At 40.6% G+C, this 24,323-nt stretch overlaps 1 protein-coding gene across 3 annotated transcripts in view; it reads left to right on the plus strand.

Annotated features, from left to right (window-relative positions):
* The window catches only part of cep112 (centrosomal protein 112), a 473,259-nt gene that overhangs the window by 37,764 nt on the left and 411,172 nt on the right, over nt 1-24,323 (plus strand). For 2 of the 3 annotated variants that reach the window (XM_061974375.1, XM_061974373.2), the window contains exons 6-8: nt 4,437-4,505; nt 9,713-9,760; nt 14,843-14,914. In XM_061974375.1, the coding sequence (XP_061830359.1) occupies nt 4,437-4,505; nt 9,713-9,760; nt 14,843-14,914 (189 nt within the window). The remainder of the gene's footprint in view (nt 1-4,436; nt 4,506-9,712; nt 9,761-14,842; nt 14,915-24,323) is intronic. The other variant, XM_061974374.2, reaches the window with a different exon arrangement.

Raw genomic sequence — 24,323 nt, forward strand, 5'->3', positions numbered from 1 at the left:
AAAACACAAGTCTAATGCCGTTGCTAGCGATACAAGTGGAAAACTTTCAACGTTTTTCGGATTTTAGCCACAAAAAGGTAATGACACCAATGTTATCTATTGGAATTGTTTAGTACTGTTATACTGTTAAAAGTGTTTATACTATTTATGCTTTCAAGTCCAAGTTGAAGAAATCTTGTTAAATGTTGACAGCATAACTACCAAAATACAGAAGTATGTCCTTAATATTTTTGCAGTGCTATTTCTGTTGAAAAGTTCAAATGATTACATTAGAGATGTGATGTGCCACTTTTCAAGTGTCTGATGGCTTAAATTAATTTTCATTAATTTTTCATATTTTGAATTCTTTTGAAAGGCTTACAAAAAAACTACATTTGAATTGTAATTCCAAGCTATTGACAGGACTATTAATTTTAATGAAGTTAGCTTACCATGTTTACAGTAAGCTAACTTACGGTTTTCCCGTAATTCGTACGGTTTTCATCAACCTATTCCGGGTTACGGTTGCAGTGATAAAAAATACGGTTTTTCATTAATTAAAAAAAAAAAAGGGTGAAAACTACGCGAATTGCACCTTGTGCAGACAAGATTTTTCGATCGGACACGGAGGAATTAGCGATGTAAAAGACCACGTTGGGACAAAAAAACACAAGTCTAATGCCGTTGCTAGCGATACAAGTGGAAAACTTTCAACGTTTTTCGTCGCCCAAACAGATTCTTAGGATGTGATAAATGCCGAAGTTTTATTTACGGAGGCAATAATTGAGCATGGATTTCCAATCGCACTGGCTGATCACATGGGACAGTTAAATGTTTGTAATGCAACCTTTAAAAATCATTACGCGGTGATCGCGGTCCCAAAAATAAACTTTTCTGTCATGATAATGTCCAGAAAAATTCGCTTTATATTACTATAGAGTCCTTTTAACGAATGAGTTTGATGGTTTATCACAAACCTTAAATGAAAGAAGTCCTTTGTTCTCCTGCACCGCATGCGCTTTGGCCTTGCTTCGTGTTTGGTGCGCAATCCTGTCGGCTGTATTTCACAGCACGACATACTGTTAAAAGTGTTTATACTATTTATGCTTTCAAGTTCAAGTTGAAGAAATCTTGTTAAATGTTGACAGCATAACTACCAAAATACAGAAGTATGTCCTTAATATTTTTGCAGTGCTATTTCTGTTGAAAAGTTCAAATGATTACATTAGAGATGTGATGTGCCACTTTTCAAGTGTCTGATGGCTTAAATTAATTTTCATTAATTGTTCATATTTTGAATTCTTTTGAAAGGCTTACAAAAAAAACTACATTTGAATTGTAATTCCATGCTATTGACAGGACTATTAATTTTAATGAAGTTAGCTTACCATGTTTACAGTATGATAATTGTGATAGAAATGTGAATTTTCGGCACAGAATATTTTTTACAATTGAACAAGGCAGTAGATTATACAAGCTTGGACAGAAAGTTAATAATGACACCAATTTTGTTTTTAATGGAATTGTTTAGTACTGTTTTACCATTTGTTTACTGTAAAAAGTGTTTATACTTTCAATTAACAAATTGAAGTCTTGTGAAAGGTTGACAGGATAACTGGCATTAACTGTCAAAATAATTTCAAACTATTGAAGTTAGCTTACAGAATAAACATGTCAATCAACCCATATGATTTTTGCTGTAATATTTTTGTTTTGAAAAGTCACTGTGACTGATAGAAAAGTGATGGTTTTAGCAACATTTTAACCTGTCTGAATGCTAATAATCATTTTGCGTCGGGGGGGGGGGCGAAGCCTGAACCCCCCACCAGGACTTTGTCCTGGACCTACCCCTGGACCCTGGCTACTAGGTTTTTCTGATTTCAAAAGTTGGCAGGTATGCAGTAGCATGGAAACAGGACCTCAGAAACATCAGATATTCTCCAGTGCCTTTAAAATAACTCTATTGACCCTTTTTGTGAACTTGCAAGATATTGAAATTAGATATTTGTGCTATTTATGTGAGGTGAATGCCTTTTAAATCAAGGAATGGTCATTCAATCCTGAGATATTCCATCTATTGATTCCTCTGAGCTACACCCGGCAAGTTCACATCTCCTCTTACCAGATCTTTCTTTCTGTGTTATTGGATATTTCCTCTTTTCCCAAACTTTAGAAAACCAAGCTTGTGTGGACACACGCACTGCTGGAAGTTGAAAGTTGAAAGTAAATCCTTGTAACAAAAGATGTTGCCTTGTAGCTGCATTATTCCCCTCTTGTGGAATTCACTGCGTGACATACATTTTGTGCTAACTGCCAAACACCTGGCGCTCCCGATGTGTGTGAGAGGACCGGGACGGCACGCAGTAGTGATGGGTTGATGAGGCGTCATGAAGCGTTTCGACACATTGCAAAACTGTATTGATACTGTGTCGATACTGTGTCACTAAATACTGACATCTGCTGGACATTAAAAATCCCTACAGGCAACCTATGGACCGACTCAACTGACACTGATTTGATGCCCTAGTACAGGGGTCACCAACCTTTTTGAAACCAAAAACTACTTCTTGGGTACTGATTAATGCGAAGGGCTACCAGTTTGATACACACTTAAATAAATAAATATATTGTCATTTGTAAGTTACACGTAAGTGTGATTTAAACAAGAATAGCTAAATAAATAAATTTATATATATAAAAAAAATGGGTATTTCTGTCTGTCATTCCGTCGTACATTTTTTTTTTTCCTTTTACGGAAGGTTTTTTGTAGAGAATAAATGATGAAAAAAACACTTAATTGAACGGTTTAAAAGAGGAGAAAATACGAAAAAATTTAAAATAACATTTTGAAACATAGTTTATCTTCAATTTCGACTCTTTATAATTCAAAATTCAACCGACAAAAAGAAGAGAAAAACTAGCTTATTTGAATCTTTTTGAAAAAATTAAAAAAAGAATTTATGGAACATCATTAGTAATTTTTCCTGATTAAGATACATTTTAGAATTTTGATGACATGTTTTAAATTGGTTCAAATCCAATCTGCACTTTGTTAGAATATTTAACAAATTGGACCAAGCTATATTTCTAACAAAGACAAATCAGTATTTCTTCTAGATTTTCCAGAACAAATTTTTTTAAAGAAATTCAAAATACTTTGAAATAAGATTTAAATTTGATTCTACAGATTTTCTAGATTTGCCAGAATAATTTTTTTGAATTTTAATCATAGTAAGTTTGAAGAAATATTTCACAAATATTCTTCGTCGAAAAAACAGAAGCTAAAATATTTATTATTCTTTACAATAGAAAATAAATAAATTTACTTGAACATTGATTTAAATTGTCAGGAAAGAAGAGGAAGAAATCATTTTTAAGGTTGTATTTTTTCTCTAAAATTGTATTTCTAAAAGTAATAAGAAGCAAAGTAAAAAATAAATGAATTTATTTAAACAAGTGAAGACCCATCCATCCATCCATTTTCTACCGCTTATTCCAAGTGAAGACCAAGTCTTTAAAATATTTTCTTGGATTTTTAAATTCTATTTGAGTTTTGTCTCTTTTAGAATTAAAAATGTCGAGCAAAGCGAGACCAGCTTGCCAGTAAATAAATACAATTTAAAAAATAGAGGCAGCTCACTGGTAAGTGCTGCTCTTTGAGCTATTTTTAGAACAGGCCAGCGGGCGACTGATCTGGTCCTTACGGGCTACCTGGTGACCGCGGGCACCGCGTTGGTGACCCCTGCCCTAGTATATACAATAATATAAACCAAGTCATTGTATTTCATTTAGGATTATTTCATATCTTCATTTAAATAAAAATATATTTGTATCTTTTTTAGATACAGTCAATAAATAATGTGAACATGTATCATAACATGGAAATCTAAGAGAACGTGTTGTGGATGATTGTGGACTGGGAATTTTTATTTATTTATTTTTTTTACACATTTTTATAAAAAAAAAAAAAAAAAAGTTTTTCCGACGTATTACATTTTAGACGATTTCTCTTCTTAGTTATTATTTCTCCGGCTGTAGAAAAGAGCCGCTCACAGGGCACAGAGGAGGCGTCAGTGTGACACAGTTGGCGTATCGGTCACGTGACCAAAACAGCTCATGATCGGTCACGTGACTTTCTAAATGCGGTACGCGCACCGACACAGGATTTTGCTTTATGAGCTCGATGCATGCGCCGATGCATCGGTGTTGCCGGACCCATCACTAGCACGCAGGGTGGCGAGATAGGGAATAACGGGGTACGGTGTTGGTATTGGAGGGGAACACCTGTGTGGAAGCTGTTAAAGAGTGGGTCATAGTGAGGGTGTGGCGTCAAATGTAAATCTGTCTGTTTTTGCTGAATGTGTTTATATGGTGTCAAGATAACAGATTACCACTCAGGCTAAATGTCATGCCAGGTAGTAAATGAAATTCCCAATTTGCATCCGCTTTTTACTCAGGGTGATGGAGGGCGTATGTCTCCCGATGACAGTGACTTGGAGGCTCGACTCAACAGCTGGAACCTGCGGGTGAGTCCACAGGCATGCTTAGAGCACATTTAACTGTCAACACAAGGCGTAAAGTTACAACAGGGGTGGGAAGTGGAGCCAAAAAATTTTAATCAAGTAAGAGTATTGTTACTTCAAATTAATGTAAGTAGAATTGAGTGAGAAAATGTATTTTCCGCACTATAAGGCGCACCTAAAAACCACAAATTTTCTCAAAAGCTGACAGTGCGCCTTATAACCCGGTGCGCTTTATATATGGATTAATATTACGATTCATTTTCATAAAGTTTCGATCTCGCAACTACGGTAAACAGCCGCCATCTTTTTTCCCGGTAGAACAGGAAGCGCTTCTTCTTCTACGCAAGCAACCGCCAAGGTAAGCACCCGCCCCCATAGAACAGGAAGCGCTTCTTCTTCTACTGTAAGCAACCACCCGCCCGCGTAGAAGAAGAAAAAGCGCGCGGATATTACCGTACGTTTCATTTCCTTTGTGTGTTTACATCTGTAAAGACCACAAAATGGCTCCTACTAAGCGACAGGGATCCGGTTCATGAAAAGACGCAATCTCTCCATCCGCACACGGATTACTATTTCACAGCAACTGATATTCCTGTGAACCGCACTGTGGATACAACGGGAGCACGTACGGTGAATATTCGCACCACAGGGAATGAGAAGTCATCCTTCACTGCGGTTCTAGCTTGCCATGCTAATGGCCAGAAACTTCCACCCATGGTGATATTCAAAAGGAAGACCTTGCCAAAAGAGACCTTTCCAGCCGGCGTCATCATAAAAGCTAACTCGAAGGGATGGATGAAGAAAAGATGAGCGAGTGGTTAAGGTAAGTTTAAGTTTAAGTCCATGTTGATATACGATTCCATGCGCGCCCACATCACGCTGGTTTTAATATATTAAAGTTTGACTGACCTATTTGACTGTTTTTTTGACATTCCTTTAGCGCAGTTAGATGCGGCTTACAACACGGGGCGGCTTATTGGTGGACAAAGTTTTGAAATATGCCGTTCATTGAAGGCGCGGCTTATAACCCAGGGCGCCTTATGGTGCGGAAAATACGGTATTTGGTCAAGAGAAAAATATTTAAAGGGGAACATTATCACAATTTCAGAAGGGTTAAAACAGGGGTGCTCATTACGTCGATCGCGATCTACCGGTCGATCTCGGAGGGTGTGTCAGTCGATCACCAGCCAGGCATTAAAAAAAGTCCTAAAAATGAGCGATCATAAATCTTCACTATGACGTCACTTTCGTCACTTGATTGACATTCACGGCACCCGAGGGTCTTCTGAGATGACGCTGGCTGCTGCCAGCTCATTAAAATTACCGACTGGAAGGCGAGAAACACTTTATTTCAACAGACTCTGGCGCCGTACCTGTCGTCAAAACTCCAAAGACCGACTGCACAGTTGCACAATAAAAGCTCTGCTTCATCCTGCCTGCGCTACCAAAATAAGAGTCTCAGAAAGCTGGCGTGCACAAGCTAGCAAGCTACGGAGTTTGCCGACAATGTATTTCTTGTAAAGTGTATACAAAGGAGTACGGAAGCTGGACAAAAAAGATGCCAAAAACCAACCACTTTCATGTGGTATTGGACAGAAAGGAGGACTTTTTTCTCCTCCATTCGAAAATGCGGACGTTATCATCACCACTGTCTGATTCCTATCAATGCAAGTCATCAGAATCAGGTAATACACCAACTTATATTCTTGTCTTCATGAAAGAAAGGAATCTATATGTGTTAAACATGCTTGTATTATCTTTAAACACCTTTAACTTGTTAACAATATTAACTATATGTGTTAAACATGCTTGTATTATCTTTAACCACCTTTAAGTTGTTAACAATATTAACTCTATGTGTTAAACATACTTGTTTTATCTTTAACCACCTTTAAGTTGTTAACAATATTAACTATTTGTGTTAAACATGCTTGTATTATTTTTAACCACCTTTAACTTGTTAACAATATTAACTATATGTGTTAAACATGCTTGCATTATCTTTAAACACCTTTAACTTGTTAACAATATTAACTATATGTATAAAACATACTTGTATTATCATTAAACACCTTTAATGTATTAACAATATTAACTATATGTGTTAAACATGCTTGCATTATCATTAAACACCTTTAACTTGTTAACAAAAACATATATTTCATAAATAAGTAAATATAAATGATATATATGAATGAGGTAGATCCCCACGACTTGATCAATTGAAAAGTAGCTCGCCTGCAGAAAAAGTGTGAGCACCCCTGGGTTAAAACCATTAAAAATCAGTTCCCAGTGGATTATTTTATTTTTCGAAGTTTTTTTCAAAATTTTACCCATCACGCAATATCCCTAAAAAAAAAAGCTTCAAAGTGCCTGATTTTAACCATCGTTATATACCGTATTTTCCGCACTATAAGGCGCACCGGATTATTAGCCGCACCTTCAATGAATGGCATATTTCATAACTTTGTCCACCAATAAGCCGCCCCGGACTATAAGCCGCGCCTACGCTGCACTAAAGGGAATGTCAAAAAAACAGTCAGATAGGTCAGTCAAACTTTAATAATATATTAAAAACCAGCGTTCTAACAACTCTGTTCACTCCCAAAATGTACGCAAATGTGCAATCACAAACATAGTAAAATTCAAAATAGTGCAGAGCAATAGCAACATAATGTTGCTCGAACGTTAATGTCACAACACACAAAATAAACATAACGCTCACTTTCTGAAGTTATTCTTCATTCGTAAATCCTTAGTCTTCGGTGTCCGAAGTGAAAAGTTGGGCAAATGTGAGATCCAAAATGGCCGGTTCCGTCTCGTCGAAGTCATCGGAGTCAGTGTCACTGTTATCCAGCAGTTCTGTGAATCCTGCCTTCCGGAAAGCTCGGACCACAGTTGTGACCGAAATATCTGCCCAGGCATTTACGATCCACTGGCAGATGTTGGCGTCGTCTGGCGCTGCCTCCCTGTCTTAGTGAATGTGTGTTCGCCTTCTGTCATCCATTGTTCCCACGCAGTTAGCAGTCTAGCTTCGAATGCCCTGTTGACACCAATATCTAGCGGCTGGAGGTCTTTTGTCAATCCACCCGGAATGACGGCGAGTATTGAATTAAGCGCGTAAGCGTGTCTCTCAATGTGATGTTATGAGCTAGCAAATATAACAACTACACTACCCAGCATGCAACGATAGTTACGAGCATGCGCGGTAGCCCTGAGAAGCGTTGTATGCTGGCAGTTAGAATGTGGTTATGAGCACGCTGTGAGTAAACGTTGAGAACTCAGTTAACACGCCTCGTCTGCATTATTTATAATTAGACAGACAACACACTTAATAGGAGCCATTTTGGGGTCTTTACATAAACACACAAATGGAAATGAAACGTCACATATCCCAGCATGCACCGCGCGCTTCTTCGTCATCCACTGTTCCCACGCAGTTAGCAGTCTAGCTTCGAATGCCCTGTTGACACCAATATCTAGCGGCTGGAGGTCTTTTGTCAATCCACCCGGAATGACGGCGAGTATTGAATTAAGCGCGTAAGCGTGTCTCTTAATGTGATGTTATGAGCTAGCAAATATAACAACTACACTACCCAGCATGCAACGATAGTTACGAGCATGCGCGGTAGCCCTGAGAAGCGTTGTTGTATGCTGGGAGTTAGAATGTGGTTATGAGCATGCTGTGAGTAAACGTTGAGAACTCAGTTAACACGCCTCGTCTGCATTATTTATAATTAGACAGACAACACACTTAATAGGAGCCATTTTGGGGTCTTTACATAAACACACAAATGGAAATGAAACGTCACATATCCCAGCATGCACCGCGCGCTTCTTCTTCTTCCGGGGGCGGGTGGTTGCTTACAGTACAAGAAGAAGCGCTTCCTGTTCTACCGGGAAAAAAGATGGCGGCTGTTTACCGAAGTTGCGAGAACGAAACTTTATGAAAATTAATCTTAATATTTATCCATATATAAAGCGCACCGGGTTAAAAGCCGCACTGTCAGCTTTTGAGAAAATTTGTGGTTTTTAGGTGCGGCTAATGGTGCGGAAAATACGGTACACCCGTCCATTTTCCTGTGACGTCACACAGTGATGCCAACACAAACAAACATGGCGGATAGAACAGCAAGCTATAGCGACATTAGCTCGGATTCAGACTCGGATTTCAGCGGCTTAAGCGATTCAACAGATTACGCATGTATTGAAACGGATGGTTGTAGTGTGGAGGCAGGTAGCGAAAACCAAATTGAAGAAGAAACTGAAGCTATTGAGCCATATCGGTTTGAACCGTATGCAAGCGAAACCGACGAAAACGACACGACAGCCAGCGACACAGGAGAAAGCGAGGACGAATTTGGCGATCGCCTTCTAACCAACGATTGGTATGTGTTTGTTTGGCATTAAAGGAAACTAACAACTATGAACTAGGTTTACAGCATATGAAATACATTTGGCAACAACATGCACTTTGAGACTGCAGACAACCCAGTTTTCATCAATTAATATATTCTGTAGACATACCCTCATCCGCGCTCTTTTCCTGAAAGCTGATCTGTCCAGTTTTGGAGTTGCCGACCCCTGGACTAGTTTCTTACGTGAATGAGATAAATAATATTATTTGATATTTTACGCTAATGTGTTAATCATTTCACACATAAGTCGCTCCTGAGTATAAGTCGCACCCCCGGCCAAACTATGAAAAAAAACTGCGACTTATAGTCCGAAAAATAGGGTATAACCTGGAACTTTAGATGCGTCACTTTACTAGCGTCCTCCTTCAAACCCAATGTTTTTGTATTTAATGCTTTAGTCACTTCAACTGTGTCCTTTTTGTCTCTCTCATGTGGTTTGCTTCGCTGTTTCTTGCACCAAATATAATAATCAAAGAACGTGTCACTTATTGGCAAGGACGCACGCACATTAGAGTCCATCTGCAAGTAAACGGAGCAGAGATGGCTTACAGATTAGTGGTCCCCAGTGTTGACAGAAGGCCTGTGTGCACTAAAGACATGTCGGAAATAGAGCCGGTGGCATGCACAATACCTGTTTTTCTAAACAGACAAGAGTTGACGGAAGACATTCCTGCCGCAAGCTTTTGATGTCGTGCCCGCATTGTTTATGACACACTGAAAAAAAGAAAAAAAAAAGGTTAGAGGTTATAGTCAGAGAAAAGAGGGCTAACATTTTTATCTTTCCTGTTTCAGGTTGAAAACCCCAGGTACTTGCGGGAAAAGGTCCTTCCCTTGTCTCCGGTAACTTGCCCCTTGAGATGTACATACATATAGGGCTGGGCGATATGGCCTTTTATTAATATCTCAATATTTTTAGGCCATGTCACGATATACCATATACAGGTAAAAGCCAGTAAATTAGAATATTTTGAAAAACTTGATTTATTTCAGTACTTGCATTCAAAAGGTGTAACTTGTACATTATATTTATTCATTGCACACAGACTGATGCATTCAAATGTTTATTTCATTTAATTTTGATGATTTGAAGTGGCAACAAATGAAAATCCAAAATTCCGTGTGTCACAAAATTAGAATATTACTTAAGGCTAATACAAAAAAGGGATTTTTAGAAATGTTGGCCAACTGAAAAGTATGGAAATGAAAAATATGAGCATGTACAATACTCAATACTTGGTTGGAGCTCCTTTTGCCTCAATTACTGCGTTAATGCGGCGTGGCATGGAGTCGAAGAGTTTCTGGCACTGCTCAGGTGTTATGAGAGCCCAGGTTGCTCTGATAGTGGCCTTCAACTCTTCTGCGTTTTTGGGTCTGGCATTCTGCATCTTCCTTTTCACAATACCCCACAGATTTTCTATGGGGCTAAGGTCAGGGGAGTTGGCGGGCCAATTTAGAACAGAAATACCATGGTCCGTAAACCAGGCACGGGTAGATTTTGCGCTGTGTGCAGGCGCCAAGTCCTGTTGGAACTTGAAATCTCCATCTCCATAGAGCAGGTCAGGAGCAGGAAGCATGAAGTGCTCTAAAACTTGCTGGTAGACGGCTGCGTTGACCCTGGATCTCAGGAAACAGAGTGGACCGACACCAGCAGATGACATGGCACCCCAAACCATCACTGATGGTGGAAACTTTACACTAGACTTCAGGCAACGTGGATCCTGTGCCTCTCCTGTCTTCCTCCAGACTCTGGGACCTCGATTTCCAAAGGAAATGCAACATTTGCATGGTTGGGTGATGGTTTGGGGTGCCATGTCATCTGCTGGTGAAGGAAAGAAAAAAAATGTAAAAAGAAAAAAAAAAATTAAATTGTTATATGTATCCAGTGATTATACTATAAAGTTATTTTCCATTTAACTTCACCAGTTTTAGATAATTTTTATTCAAAATCGCTGAATTTTCACATTTGCCGTTCAAATACTGAGAAGAGACGGTGCGGTGAACAGCAGCCAGTTGAGGCACGTCACTCAGTGCCTCAACATGGATTGCGCAATGACTCGGCTAACTGCTGGCCTGCTGTGCAGTGAGACTGTTTAGCTATATGGACTATATTATACATTTCCATAGTTTAGTTAGCTGAGGCATATAATGTACAGTGTATTTTGTCAACAACTGTATGTGTGTAAAGTATTTCTTGTGCTGAGCGATCATAAAACGACTGCAAAAGACGCACTGGCTGAGGCTCGCCTCCTGCACCCCCGCCGTAGAATTGTTATATCAACTAAAGCCCACACTTAAACTTTCCACGTGCAAGATTGGATCTATTTTAAAAAATTATTTCATAAGAAGCCAAAAAGTGCAAAAACAATAATGTTGGTGTTGGAGGAGTTGTGAATGACTGCAGGGACACAACATTAGATACACCTGCAGACTGCAGGTGTACCTAATTCACAACTCCTCCAACACGAACATTATTGTTTTTGCACTTTTTTGGCTTCTTATTAAATAACTTTTGTAACCTATTTTCATGGGCTTTCCTCTTTGTGATGTTAAGTTCCTGTTATGCACTGTTATACAGTATATGCCTTGAGCTCTTATTTTGAAGGCGCTAAGAGCGGAAGTGATGTCACGTTGCGGAGGTTTTTGAAAGAAGGTAAATAAAGTGGTCCTCGTGTAAACTGGAGCCTCCGTGTTTGTTATTTTGTAGTTTCATACAGTATAGGCGACATTTATAAACCCTCGGTTACACTTTTTTAAATAGATTCAATCTTGCACGTGGAAAGTTGAAGTGAGGGCTTTAGTTGCAGCGCATGGACTTAATTTATAAGTAAAGGTAAGACCATGATAGCGTTTTTTTTTCATTAAATGTGCTTTTTTGTGTGCTACAGTTTGTATGTGTAAAGTTAAAGTTAAGTTAAAGTACCAATGATTGTCACACACACACTAGGTGTAATGAAATGTGTCCTCTGCATTTGACCCATCCCCTTGATCACCCCCTGGGAGGTGAGGGGAGCAGTGGGCAGCAGCGGCGCCGCGCCTGGGAATCATTTTTGGTGATTTAACCCCCAATTCCAACCCTTGATGCTGAGTGCCAAGCAGGGAAGAATGCTGGTATGAGCTTTTAAACATAACCCGTTAACTGCTGCCAATCAAATGGTGAATAAGATACTCTTTAGGGTTCATATGTTTGTCAATCTGACTGTGATGAAGTCACTGGTGTCTACATTAAAACATTCTTCTTCATACTGCATTAATATATGCTACTTTTAAACTTTCATGCAGAGAGGGAAATCACAACTAAAAGTGTATTTATTAAACAGTTATTAAGCAGTGGCACAAACATTCATGTCATTTCCAAAACAGAAAGTGCAAGATTGTCTGAGACATTTTAAAACAAGCCATTAGTGCACTTTTGTGCATGATGTCACTAAGATGACATATCAAAACAACACTAAATTAAAGTGCACTTTTTGTACAGAACGCCACTGCAATAGTTTCAAACAAATAAAGTGCACTTTTGTGCATGATGTCACACAAGATATTAAAAAAAATTGTAAAATAAAAATGAGCTGCATAATAGGAAATCAAATAGTGTATGTCCTTCACTATGTGGTAGGGTAGAGATTCAAGCACTCCTCATTCTCTAGCGGGTGACTTTTCAAATGATGCTACACATTAGCAGTGCCGCTACTTTTTGTAGCAACGCTTTTGCCGCAAACTTGACATATTACGGCTGTCTGTTCGACATCTTCCCGCTTGAAGCCAAACCACCGCCAGACGATGGACTTGTTTTTCTTGGAAGTAATTCTTCCTTCATTTGTTACCAGATTCGCACCTTCCCTCTCACGTATTACCACTCGCACCTCTCCGTTAGCATCACAGCTGTAATATTACAATATAGCATACTTGCCAACCCTCCCGGATTTTCCGGGAGACTCCCGAAATTCAGCGCCTCTCCCGAAAACCTCCCGGGACAAATTTTCTCCCGAAAATCTCCCGGAATACAGGCGGACTGACCTGAGTCCGCTAACAACAACAGCAGTCACGTTTTTGTATACCGTAAAGCAGTTCGTCTGCCGTAAACAGCAATGTTGTGACACTCTTAAACAGGACAATACTGCCATCTAGTGCATTTGATGAAAGCACTTTTGTGCGTGCCACACAGCAATGCATCATCAGAGCAGCATGGTTCGAAAAATAGTGACAGAGAATAGAACAAGGATGGACAATTCAACTCTTAACTCAACAATGAGAAGATGAGTGTTATGTGTGTGTATATGTGTAAATAAATGAACACTGAAATTCAAGTATTTATATATATAGCTAGAATCCAAGTCAAGTATTTCATATATATATATATATATATATATATATATATATATATATATATATATATATATAAAGAAATATATAAGAAATACTTGACGTTCAGTGAATTCTAGCTATACACATATATATATATATATATATATATATATATTTATTTTATTATATATATATATATATATATATATATATATATATATATATAATAAAATAATAATAATAAAATAAATATATATACCGTATTTTCCGCACCATAAGGCGCCCTGGGTTATAAGCCGCGCCTTCAATGAACGGCATATTTCAAAACTTTGTCCACCTATAAGCCGCCCCGTGTTGTAAGCCGCATCTAACTGCGCTAAAGGAATGTCAAAAAAACAGTCAGATAGGTCAGTCAAACTTTAATATTATATTAAAAACCAGCGTTCTAACAACTCTGTTCACTCCCAAAATGTACGCAAATGTGCAATCACAAACATACGTATATCAACATGGACAGAGCTGCGTGAAAAAAGCCACCCGGCCTCTTCGCGTAAACTTAAACTTACCTTAACCACTCGCTCATCTTTTCTTCATCCATCCCTTCGAGTTAGCTTTTCTGATGACGCCGGCTGGAAAGGTCTCTTTTGGCAAGGTCTTCCTTTTGAATATCACCATTGGTGGAAGTTTCTGGCCATTAGCATGGCAAGCTAGAACCACAGTGAAGGATGACTTCTCATTCCCTGTGGTGCGAATATTCACCGTACGTGCTCCCGTTGTATCCACAGTGCGGTTCACAGGAATATCAGTTGCTGTGAAATAGTAATCCGTGTGCAGATGGAGAGATTGCGTCTTTTCATGAACCGGAGCCATTTTGTGGTCTTTACAGATGTAAACACACAAAGGAAATGAAACGTACGGTGATATCCGCGCGCTTTTTCTTCTTCTACGCGGGCGGGTGGTTGCTTACAGTAGAAGAAGAAGCGCTTCCTGTTCTATGGGGGCGGGTGCTTACCTTGGCGGTTGCTTGCGTAGAAGAAGAAGCGCTTCCTGTTCTACCGGGAAAAAAGATGGCGGCTGTTTACCGAAGTTGCGAGACCGAAACTTTATGAAAATGAATCTTAATATTTATCCATATATAAAGCGCACCGGGTTATAAGGCGCACTGTCAGCTTTTGAGAAAATTTGTGGTTTTTAGGTGCGCCTTATAGTGCGGAAAATACGGTATATACATTTATTTATATATATATATATATATATATATATATATATATATATATATATATATATATAGCTAGAATTCACTGAACGTCAAGTATTTCTTATATATATATATATATGAAATACTTGACTTGGTGAATTCTACCTGTAAATATACTTCTCCCCTTTTAGCCACGCCCCCGACCACGCCCACGCCCACCCCCAACCCCCTCCCCCCACCTCCCGAAATCGGAGGTCTCAAGGTTGGCAAGTATGCAATATAGTCATTTTCTATATCGCACAGAGACAAACCCGCGATATATCGAGTATATTTTATATATGGCCCAGCCCTACATACATACCGGTACAGTATGTGTTCCACAATGAATAACAATATTATACCTTTCTATTTGGTTTCTGCAGATTTGCAAGCCCAGCTTTGTAAGGAGCAGCACGACGGACGAAGTGGATTTGCAGCTTTTGCAAAGCAAGGAGGTACTTTTGTGGTCAAAAGTATACATACACCCATGATGTGCATGACATTCATATTTATTGTGTTTGTCATTCTTGTTTGGTGTGGGTTCACAGTGTGGCGCATATTTGTAACAGTGTTAAAGTTGTTTATCCGGCCACCCTCAGTGTGACCCGTATGGCTTTTGACCAAGTATGCATTGCATTAACTTGTGTGTGTGAAAAGCCGTAGATATTATGTGATTGGGCCGGCACGCAAAGGCAGTGCCTTTAAGGCACGCCCCTAATATTGTTGTCTGGGTGGAAATCGGGAGAAATTCGGGAGAATGGTTGCCCCGGGAGATTTTCGGGAGGGGCACTGAAATTCGGGCGTCTCTCGGGAAAATGGGGAGGGTTGGCAAGTATGACTGGGAGACGCAACTGCTCTGTACTTCTCCCTACGTCCGTGTACCACTCCGTACAGCGGTATTTTAAAAAGTCATACATTTTACTTTTTGAAACCGATACCGATCATTTCCGATTAAAGCATTTATCGGCCGATATTATCGGACATCTCTAGTAATCATTGATATTCATCTTGATTGTTGAGTAGTTTGTTCAACATATAGTCATACTTGCCAACCTTGAGACCTCCGATTTCGGGAGGTGGGGGAGGGGGTCGGGGTGGGAGGGGGGCGTGGCTAAAAGGGGAGGAGTATATTTACAGCTAGAATTCACCAAGTCAAGTATTTCATATATATATACCGTATTTTCCGCACCATAAGCCGCCCTGGCTTATAAGCCGCGCCTTCAATTAACGGCATATTTCAAAACTTTGTCCACCTATAAGCCGCCCCGTGTTATAAGCCGCATCTAACTGCGCTAAAGGGAATGTCAAAAAAACAGTCAGATAGGTCAGTCAAACTTTAATAATATATTAAAAACCAGCGTGATGTGGGCGCGCATGGAGTCGTATATCAACATGGACGGAGCTGCGTGAAAAAAGCCACCCGGCCTCTTCGCGTAAACTTCCCTTAAGCACTCGCTCATCTTTTCTTCATCCATCCATCCCTTCGAGTTAGCTTTTATGATGACGCCGGCTGGAAAGGTCTCTTTTGGCAAGGTCTTCCTTTTGAATATCACCATGGGTGGAAGTTTCTGGCCATTAGCATGGCAAGCTAGAACCACAGTGAAGGATGACTTCTCATTCCCTGTGGTGCGAATATTCACCGTACGTGCTCCCGTTGTATCCACAGTGCGGTTCACAGGAATATCAAAAGTCAGTGGAACCTCGTCCATGTTGATAATGTTCTCTGGCCGGATCTTTTTTTCAGCTATCTTGTTTTTACAATATGCACGGAAAGTAGACAGCTTTTCTTGAAAGTCTTTAGGCAGTTGCTGTGAAATAGTAGTCCGTGTGCGGATGGAGAGATTGCGTCTTTTCATGAACCGGAAACCTGTCGCTTAGTAGGAGCCATTTTGTGGTCTTTACAGATGTAAACACACAAAGGAAATGAAACGTAATATCCGCGCACTTCTTCTTCTTCTACGGGGGCGGGTGGTTGCTTACAGTAGAAGAAGAAGCGCTTCCTCTTCTATGGGGAAAAAAGATGGCGGCTGTTTACCGTAGTTGCGAGACCTAAACTTTATGAAAATGAATCTTAATATTAATCCATATATAAAGCGCACCGGGTTATAAGCCGCACTGTCAGCTTTTGAGTAAATTTCTGGTTTTTAGGTGCGGCTAATAGTGCGGAAAATACGGTATATATATATATATATATATATATATATATGTATATATATATATATATATATATATATGTATATATATATATATATATATATAACAAATACTTGACATTCAGTGAATTCTAGCTATATATATATATATACATATATATATATATATATATATATATATATATATATATATATATATATATATATATATATATATATATACATATATATATATATATATATATATATATATATATATATATATATATATATATATATATATATGTGTATATATATATATATATATTTATTTTATTATATATATATATATATATATATATATATATAAATTTTATTATATATATATATATATATATATATATATATATAAAAAATAAATACTTGAATTTCAGTGTTCATTTATTTACACATATACACACACATACCACTCATCTACTCATTGTTGAGTTAAGGGTTGAATTGTCCATCCATGTTCTATTCTCTGTCACTATTTTTCTAACCATGCTGAACTCTGATGATGCATTGCTGTGTGGCACGCACAAAAGTGCTTTCATCAAATGCACTAGATGGCAGTATTGTCCTGTTTAAGAGTGTCACAACATTGCTGTTTACGGCAGACAAACTGCTTTACGGTATACAAAAACGTGACTGCTGTTGTTGTGTGTTGTTGCCGCGCTGGGAGGACGTTAATGAAAGTGCCTAACAATAAACCCACATAAGAAACCAAGAACTCGCCCTCCATCATTCTACAGTTATAACGTGATTGGGCAGGTATGCTGGTTATGAGGACCTGAGTCCGCCTGAATTTCGGGAGATTTTCGGGAGAAAATTTGTCCCGGGAGGTTTTCGGGAGAGGCGCTGAATTTCGGGAGTCTCCCGGAAAATCCGGGAGGGTTGGCAAGTATGCATATAGTACACTGTTTGACTGCAACCAGCAGAGGCAATTGGAAATTGAGCTCCACCCATGCAGACACCAGCATAAAAACAAGAGTTCAGAACATTCAGAGACCGATTCCCCTCTAGAAAATGCAGTCAATAATTATGGCATAATTTATATGATATGGAAATGTGTAGTTCAGAAATAAGGCGCTAAATACTTGTTTTTTTCTACTAAACAAAGCAGAAACCTCATTTTGAAATCCGCCACAGGCTAATCCCAGGGAATGGGAATCACCTGTCGAATCCCTAAACCCAAAATAATCATAATAGATGTGCGGTCAGTCAAGCCCTGATAGATCATGTCGTCAGTCCAAATTCTCAATTAGGAAAGCCTTCCTGGGATTTCAGGAACCCTGGCATTTCACAAGCCACAGCTGTAACCACACACGCTATTTTCCTACGGAGGTGAAGTGGAAGTGAGCCACAAATCCTCACCTTAAACAACAGTGCATTTTCTAATGCCAAAGCAGAGCAGCGCGACTGTGTCGCATGGATGTTGAGTCTAGGAAATCACAGTGACATCACTTCCCCTTAATCCCGAAAGCTTAGCTGAAAATTTACTCAAGTGTTAAACGTATATGCCATATGCCATTAAGCTCACGGCGGCTTAATGGACATCTCAGCTTTCGCTCTGAACTCCTCCGACTGTGCCACCAGCTGCACAGACAAGAATGCTAACTGTTCATTTATATATGGAACAATGAGTGACAGCTGAGAAATCTCCCCGTAAACCGCCTTGACTTTTGAGTCGCAGACTGTTTGAGGAACTGTGGAATGCCTACTTTAGCACATCATACAAGTGCTCCGAGTTAAGTAACCTTTATTTGGAGAATCGATTAAAGGGGAACATTATCACAATTTCAGAATGGTTAAAACCATTAAAAATCAGCAGAGGTGGGTAGTAACGCGCTACATTTACTCCGTTACATCTACTTGAGTAAGTTTTGGGATAAATTGTACTTCTAAGAGTAGTTTTAATGCAACATACTTTTACTTTTACTTGAGTATATTTATAGAGAAGAAACGCTACTTTTACTCCGCTACTTTTATCTACATTCAGCTCGCTACTCGCTACTAATTTTTATCGATCTGTTAATGCACGCTTTGTTTGTTTTGGTCTGTCAGACAGACCTTCATAGTGCCTGCGTTTCACAAATACAGTCACTGGTGACGTTCACTCCGTTCCCCCAATCAGATGCAGTCACTGGTGACGTTGGACCAATCAAACAGAGCCAGGGGTCACATGACCTGACTTAAACAAGTTGAAAAATGGATTCGGGTGTTACCATTTAGTGGTCAATCGTACGGAATATGTACTGTACTGTGCAATCTACTAATAAAAGTTCCAATCAATCAATCAAAAGTGTAAAGGAAAAAAGACCCTTTTTTATTTCAACCGTACATCCCGTCAAAAGCCTAAAGACTGACTGCACAGTTCCTGTCTTCACAATAAAAGTGCCGCTCCATCGCGCCTGCGCTTTCAAAATAAGAGTCTCCAAAAGCCAGCGCAAACAAGCTAGCAAGCTACGGAGTTTGCCGCCAATGTATTTCTTGTAAAGTGTATAAAAACGAATATGGAAGCTGGACAAATAAGATGCCAAAAACCAACTACTTTCATGTGGTATTAGACAGAAAGGAGGAACTTTTTTTCTCCTCCATTTGAAAACGTGGACGTTATCAGCACTACTGTCTGATTACAATCAATGCAAGTCATCAGAATCAGGTAATACACCAACTTATATTCTTGTCTTCATGAAAGAAAGGAATCTATATGTGTTAAACATGCATGTATATTCATTAAAACACCTTTAACATGTAAACAAAAACGGCAAAAATAAATATAAATTATATACTGTATATATCAATGTATGCATATATATATATATATATGTGTGTGTGTATATATATATGTGTGTGTGTGTGTGTGTGTGTGTGTGTGTGTGTGTGTGTGTGTATATGTATATATATATATATATATATATATATATATATATGTTACTCATCAGTTACTCAGTACTTAAGTAGTTTTTTCACAACATACTTTTTACTTTTACTCAAGTAAATATTTGGGTGACTACTCCTTACTTTTACTTGAGTAATAAATCTCTAAAGTAACAGTACTCTTACTTGAGTACAATTTCTGGCTACTCTACCCACCTCTGAAAATCAGTTCCCAGTGGCTTATTTTATTTTCCGAAGTTTTTTTCAAAATTGTACCCATCACGCAATATCCCTAAAAAAAGCTTCAAAGTGCCTGATTTTAACCATCGTTATATACACCCGTCCATTTTCCTGTGACGTCACATAGTGATGCCGACACAAACAAACATGGCGGATAGAACAGCAAGGGAAAGCGACATTAGCTCGGATTCAGACTCGGATTTCAGCGGCTTAAGCGATTCAACAGATTACGCATGTATTGAAACGGATGGTTGTAGTGTGGAGGCAGGTAGCGAAAACCAAATTGAAGAAGAAACTGAAGCTATTGAGCCATATCGGTTTGAACCGTATGCAAGCGAAACCGACGGAAACGACACGACAGCCAGCGACACGAGAGAAAGCGAGGACGAATTCGGCGATCGCCTTCTAACCAACGATTGGTATGTGTTTGTTTGGCATTAAAGGAAACTAACAACTATGAACTAGGTTTACAGCATATGAAATACATTTGGCAACAACATGCACTTTGAGAGTGCAGACAGCCCAATTTTCATCAATTAATATATTCTGTAGACATACTCTCATCCGCGCTCTTTTCCCTGAAAGCTGATCTGTCCAGTTTTGGAGTTGATGTCAGCAGGCCAGGGAAGCTAGAGTTGATAGGGGGTTTAGCTCGCTCGTCTGCGGGAACAAACTGCCGCCATAGCTTGCCGTGCTACCGAGGGCCTTTGTCCCTGAATTGCTCACACACTCCGGCAGATTCAATGGGAGTCTCGCGGCAGATTTCTTTGACTTTATGGTTGGAAATGCATCTGCTTTGAGTGTCGCAGGATATCCACACATTCTTGCCATCTCTGTCGTAGCATAGCTTTCGTCGGTAAAGTGTGCGGAACAAACGTCCAATTTCTTAAACTCCAATGATTTATAACTGTCAGGCAGTGCACATGACATTGTTTTGCCTGTCAGTAGATATCCCGACTATCCTTGAGCATCTGTGTTGTTTACAAAGGATGAAAGTCACATACCACAGCATCGTACATCTCCCGACAGGACAAAAAAGATGCACAGAAGCAACCTTGCTTTTGAAGCCTGAACACTTTGCAGACGTTTTGTGAACACATCCCCCCTGAGGGAAAAAAAGCCTTGACCCTGCGCCGTTTCCGTCTTCGCCTCGCCCGTACACGCCTCCCCTTCCTTCTTACTCCTATACCCTCTCATCCTTTCAATAGCAGAATGTCAAACAACATGGCATCTTACAGCGCCAGCTATGACTCTGAAGAAGAGAGGAGGGGGGAAAAGCTGTACCACACAGACGGGCTGATTGAAAGCGTCTGTGAAGCCTTAGGTGTACGACATTCCTCCTCCTCCTTTCACTGACGCCTTTTATAAACAAGTTTTTAACGCTCCTGATCTAGTTTGACAAACTTTCTCCAAAGAGCATTTGAAGAGAGGCTGAGAGAGTGACACCCCCACATGTGCCTTTTTCGGGAGCCCAGAATCAGGTCTCCGCTTATTCTCCTGCTTTTCAATCAGCGCCATCCTTCTCTTTCTTCCTCTCATCCTTGCTTCATCTGTCACTGTCTTTTGGCCCCTTTATACTATGACAGGTCTCTTGAGCTCCTTTCAATTGCACCAACAAATGGTGATGTAACGGGGAAAAGACTAGAAAGAAGCAGATTACTAAACAGAACATCATCAAGGGTACAGTTTTGGAATAAAGTGCATTAATGAAGGGTATCCTCAATGCATCTCAGACTACTTTTATATTTAATGGATAGATTAGAATACTTTACGAATCCCCAAAGAGAATTCAGGAAATGTGTTTACTATTATTAGATTTCTTTGGTTTTTAAAGACTGTGTTTTAATGCCTAAACCCACAAAGGCTGGAACATATTCACATGTCAGGATAGGATAGGATAGGTCTTTATTGTCATTGCACAAGTACAACAAAACTTTGTTTTCAGCACAAACCCGTTCAAGATTAGACAAACAAACAGTGGACAGGGTTACAGAACAGGTACGCTGATGGGTCGCCACAAGGCGCCACGTAAAAGATGGGAAAAGGGTAAACGCTGGGGAAGGATGAGTAAAAAATACAATCTAGACTGGGCTCCTAAGGGGGCCCAGTATGGAGTGGGAAAAAACCTCCATAGCAAAGCACATGTACACATCTCCAGATATCTAGCAACAGAGGGGAGGGAGTGGGGGGCCATGGTGGCAGGCCGCAGCTCTCAGGCACTGCCCATCCTTCCATCACCCCTATGGGATTTGCGTCGAGGGCGTTGGATTGGGGGTGGGGTATGTGTGTGGCGTTTATTTTTTTTGTGGATGCATGTGTGTGTGTAAGCCTGCAGTGTGTCTCTGTTCCGCGGCCTTGATGTAGTGCAGCCGATAAGTCCAAAGTCAACAACAACAACAGGTGTGTGTCCATGAGAGACAAGAAGGGAGTTTGTTGTGTCTTTGCCGCACTATCCTTCAGGAGAGTCTCCAAGCCAAGGAAACAATCCAAGTTAGAATGTTTTGTTTACGAGTGAAAATAACATTTGCTTTTCACTCTAAATTTACTATGACTGGTCCTCAAAATCCTGCGGGGAAGACAGTCCGATGTGATCCAAATCACGAGAGTGTCCACAGTTCTTCCCTCATCCTCCAATCATTTGTGGCAGTTTTGGGGTACTTTGAAGACTGCCAGCAACTTCCAATTTGTCGACAAACCAGAGCAACACTTACTCCAATCAGCAGATGTCCTGTTGTCATAATTCCGAATAGGTAGATATTAGAGATGCGCGGTTTGCGGACACAACCGCGGAGTCCGCGGATTATCCGCGGGTCGGGCGGTTGAAATAAAAAAAAATTAGATTTTATCCGCGGGTCGGGTCGGGCGGTTGAAATTCAAAAAAATTAGATTTTAAATAGATTCAGGCGGGTGGAAGTTAAACCAATTCGGAAATATATACACGTAGTTAAATGTTGTTACCCACATACGAAAAACGAGCAGGCACCTGCAGCATATGCCACAACAGAAGAAGAAAAAAAAAAAAGAGATGGACACTTTTACGGAGCGGAGAAGGGACGCCTCGCCGGGGTCCGGGACCGAGGCCCCTTCCCCCGAGAGGGCCCCACCGGGAGCCGTAGCTGAGGTGATCCGCGAGAAGGGCCCGACGCACGTCCAGGGTCACCACCGCGCCCACCGCACCGACACCCCGCCTCGTCCGCCTTCGCCGCGGCCGGCGTCACGCGCAGCAGGTAGGCAGCTTACCTGCCCGCCATCCCCGTGGCCGGGGGCTTGTAACAGGGGTCACTCCGCGCGCTCCGCCCGCGCAGCTTACCTGCCCGCCACCCCCGTTGCCGGGGGCGCGTAACAGGGGTCACTCCGCGCGCAGTGCGCTCACGAAAGGGGTGGGGCTCACCCTGGTGAGCCGAGTGGGCCACTTTTGGTAAGCAGAACTGGCGCTGCGGGATGAACCGAACGCCGGGTTAAGGCGCCCGATGCCAACGCTCATCAGACCCCAGAAAAGGTGTTGGTTGATATAGACAGCAGGACGGTGGCCATGGAAGTCGGAACCCGCTAAGGAGTGTGTAACAACCCACCTGCCGAATCAACTAGCCCTGAAAATGGACGGCGCTGGAGCGTCGGGCCCATACCCGGCCGTCGCCGGCAGCGAGAGCCGCGAGGGCTGGGCCGCGACGAGTAGGATGGCCGCCGCGGTGCGCGCTGAAGCCTCGGGCGCGAGCCCGGGTGGAGCCGCCGCGGGTGCGAGGGACATCGCACCTCCACGCGCTTGGAGGTGCGCTCAGCGCGGCTCCCAGATGATTGCGCACTGGTGTGCGTCTGGGCCGTGACAGCGTGGCACGCATTGAATGTCTCTGCTACATTGGATCAGTCTCCTTTCTTTAACAGGCAAAAGCTTTATAACCTCACTAATGCCTTGCATCGTCTATATTAGATATATAACAACGGGCGGGTGCGGTTTTGATTAAATGTTAGTTCGGGTGGATGCGGATGGTTGACTACTTTTGTGATGCGGTTGCGGATGAAATAATTGGCTATCCGCGCATCTCTAGTAGATATCTTCACGTGCTCCACTGAAAAGGATCGCCAGGCACGCGGCACTCCTTCTTCTCCCAAGAGTCAGTCGCGTGTCCAGCAACAACCGCTCCGTCGCGACAAGTAGGTTCCCCCAAACCCAAGATCTTGTCAATTTCGTTGAGGTCAGTTAAATAGTTCCAGCATGCAAATATTAATATTATATATCCATCCATCCATCTATTTTCTACCGCTTCCCTCTTTAGGTTATATTATTATATTAATATTAATAATATATTATATGTAAGATATTATTATAATAATGAGATAAATGTCAGTCTCTATAAGGATGCCCATTCAAAGATGTTTTGCTTGAAGGGGCCATGTTTTTCAATCAAACATTCTCAAATTTGACACTAATGCGCTCGTCAGTTGCTAAAATCTGAGCACCAAATTTGGGGTATTTTTGTTTTTATGAGCTTTGTGACTAATTTGAAGTCAGTCTATTTTCTGGGGTCAAACTTTGGGGTGTAATGACAGCACCACCAGGTGGTGCATTTGT

Source organism: Nerophis lumbriciformis, linkage group LG22, assembly GCF_033978685.3.
Source record: "Nerophis lumbriciformis linkage group LG22, RoL_Nlum_v2.1, whole genome shotgun sequence".
NCBI classification, from domain to species: Eukaryota; Metazoa; Chordata; class Actinopteri; order Syngnathiformes; family Syngnathidae; genus Nerophis; species Nerophis lumbriciformis.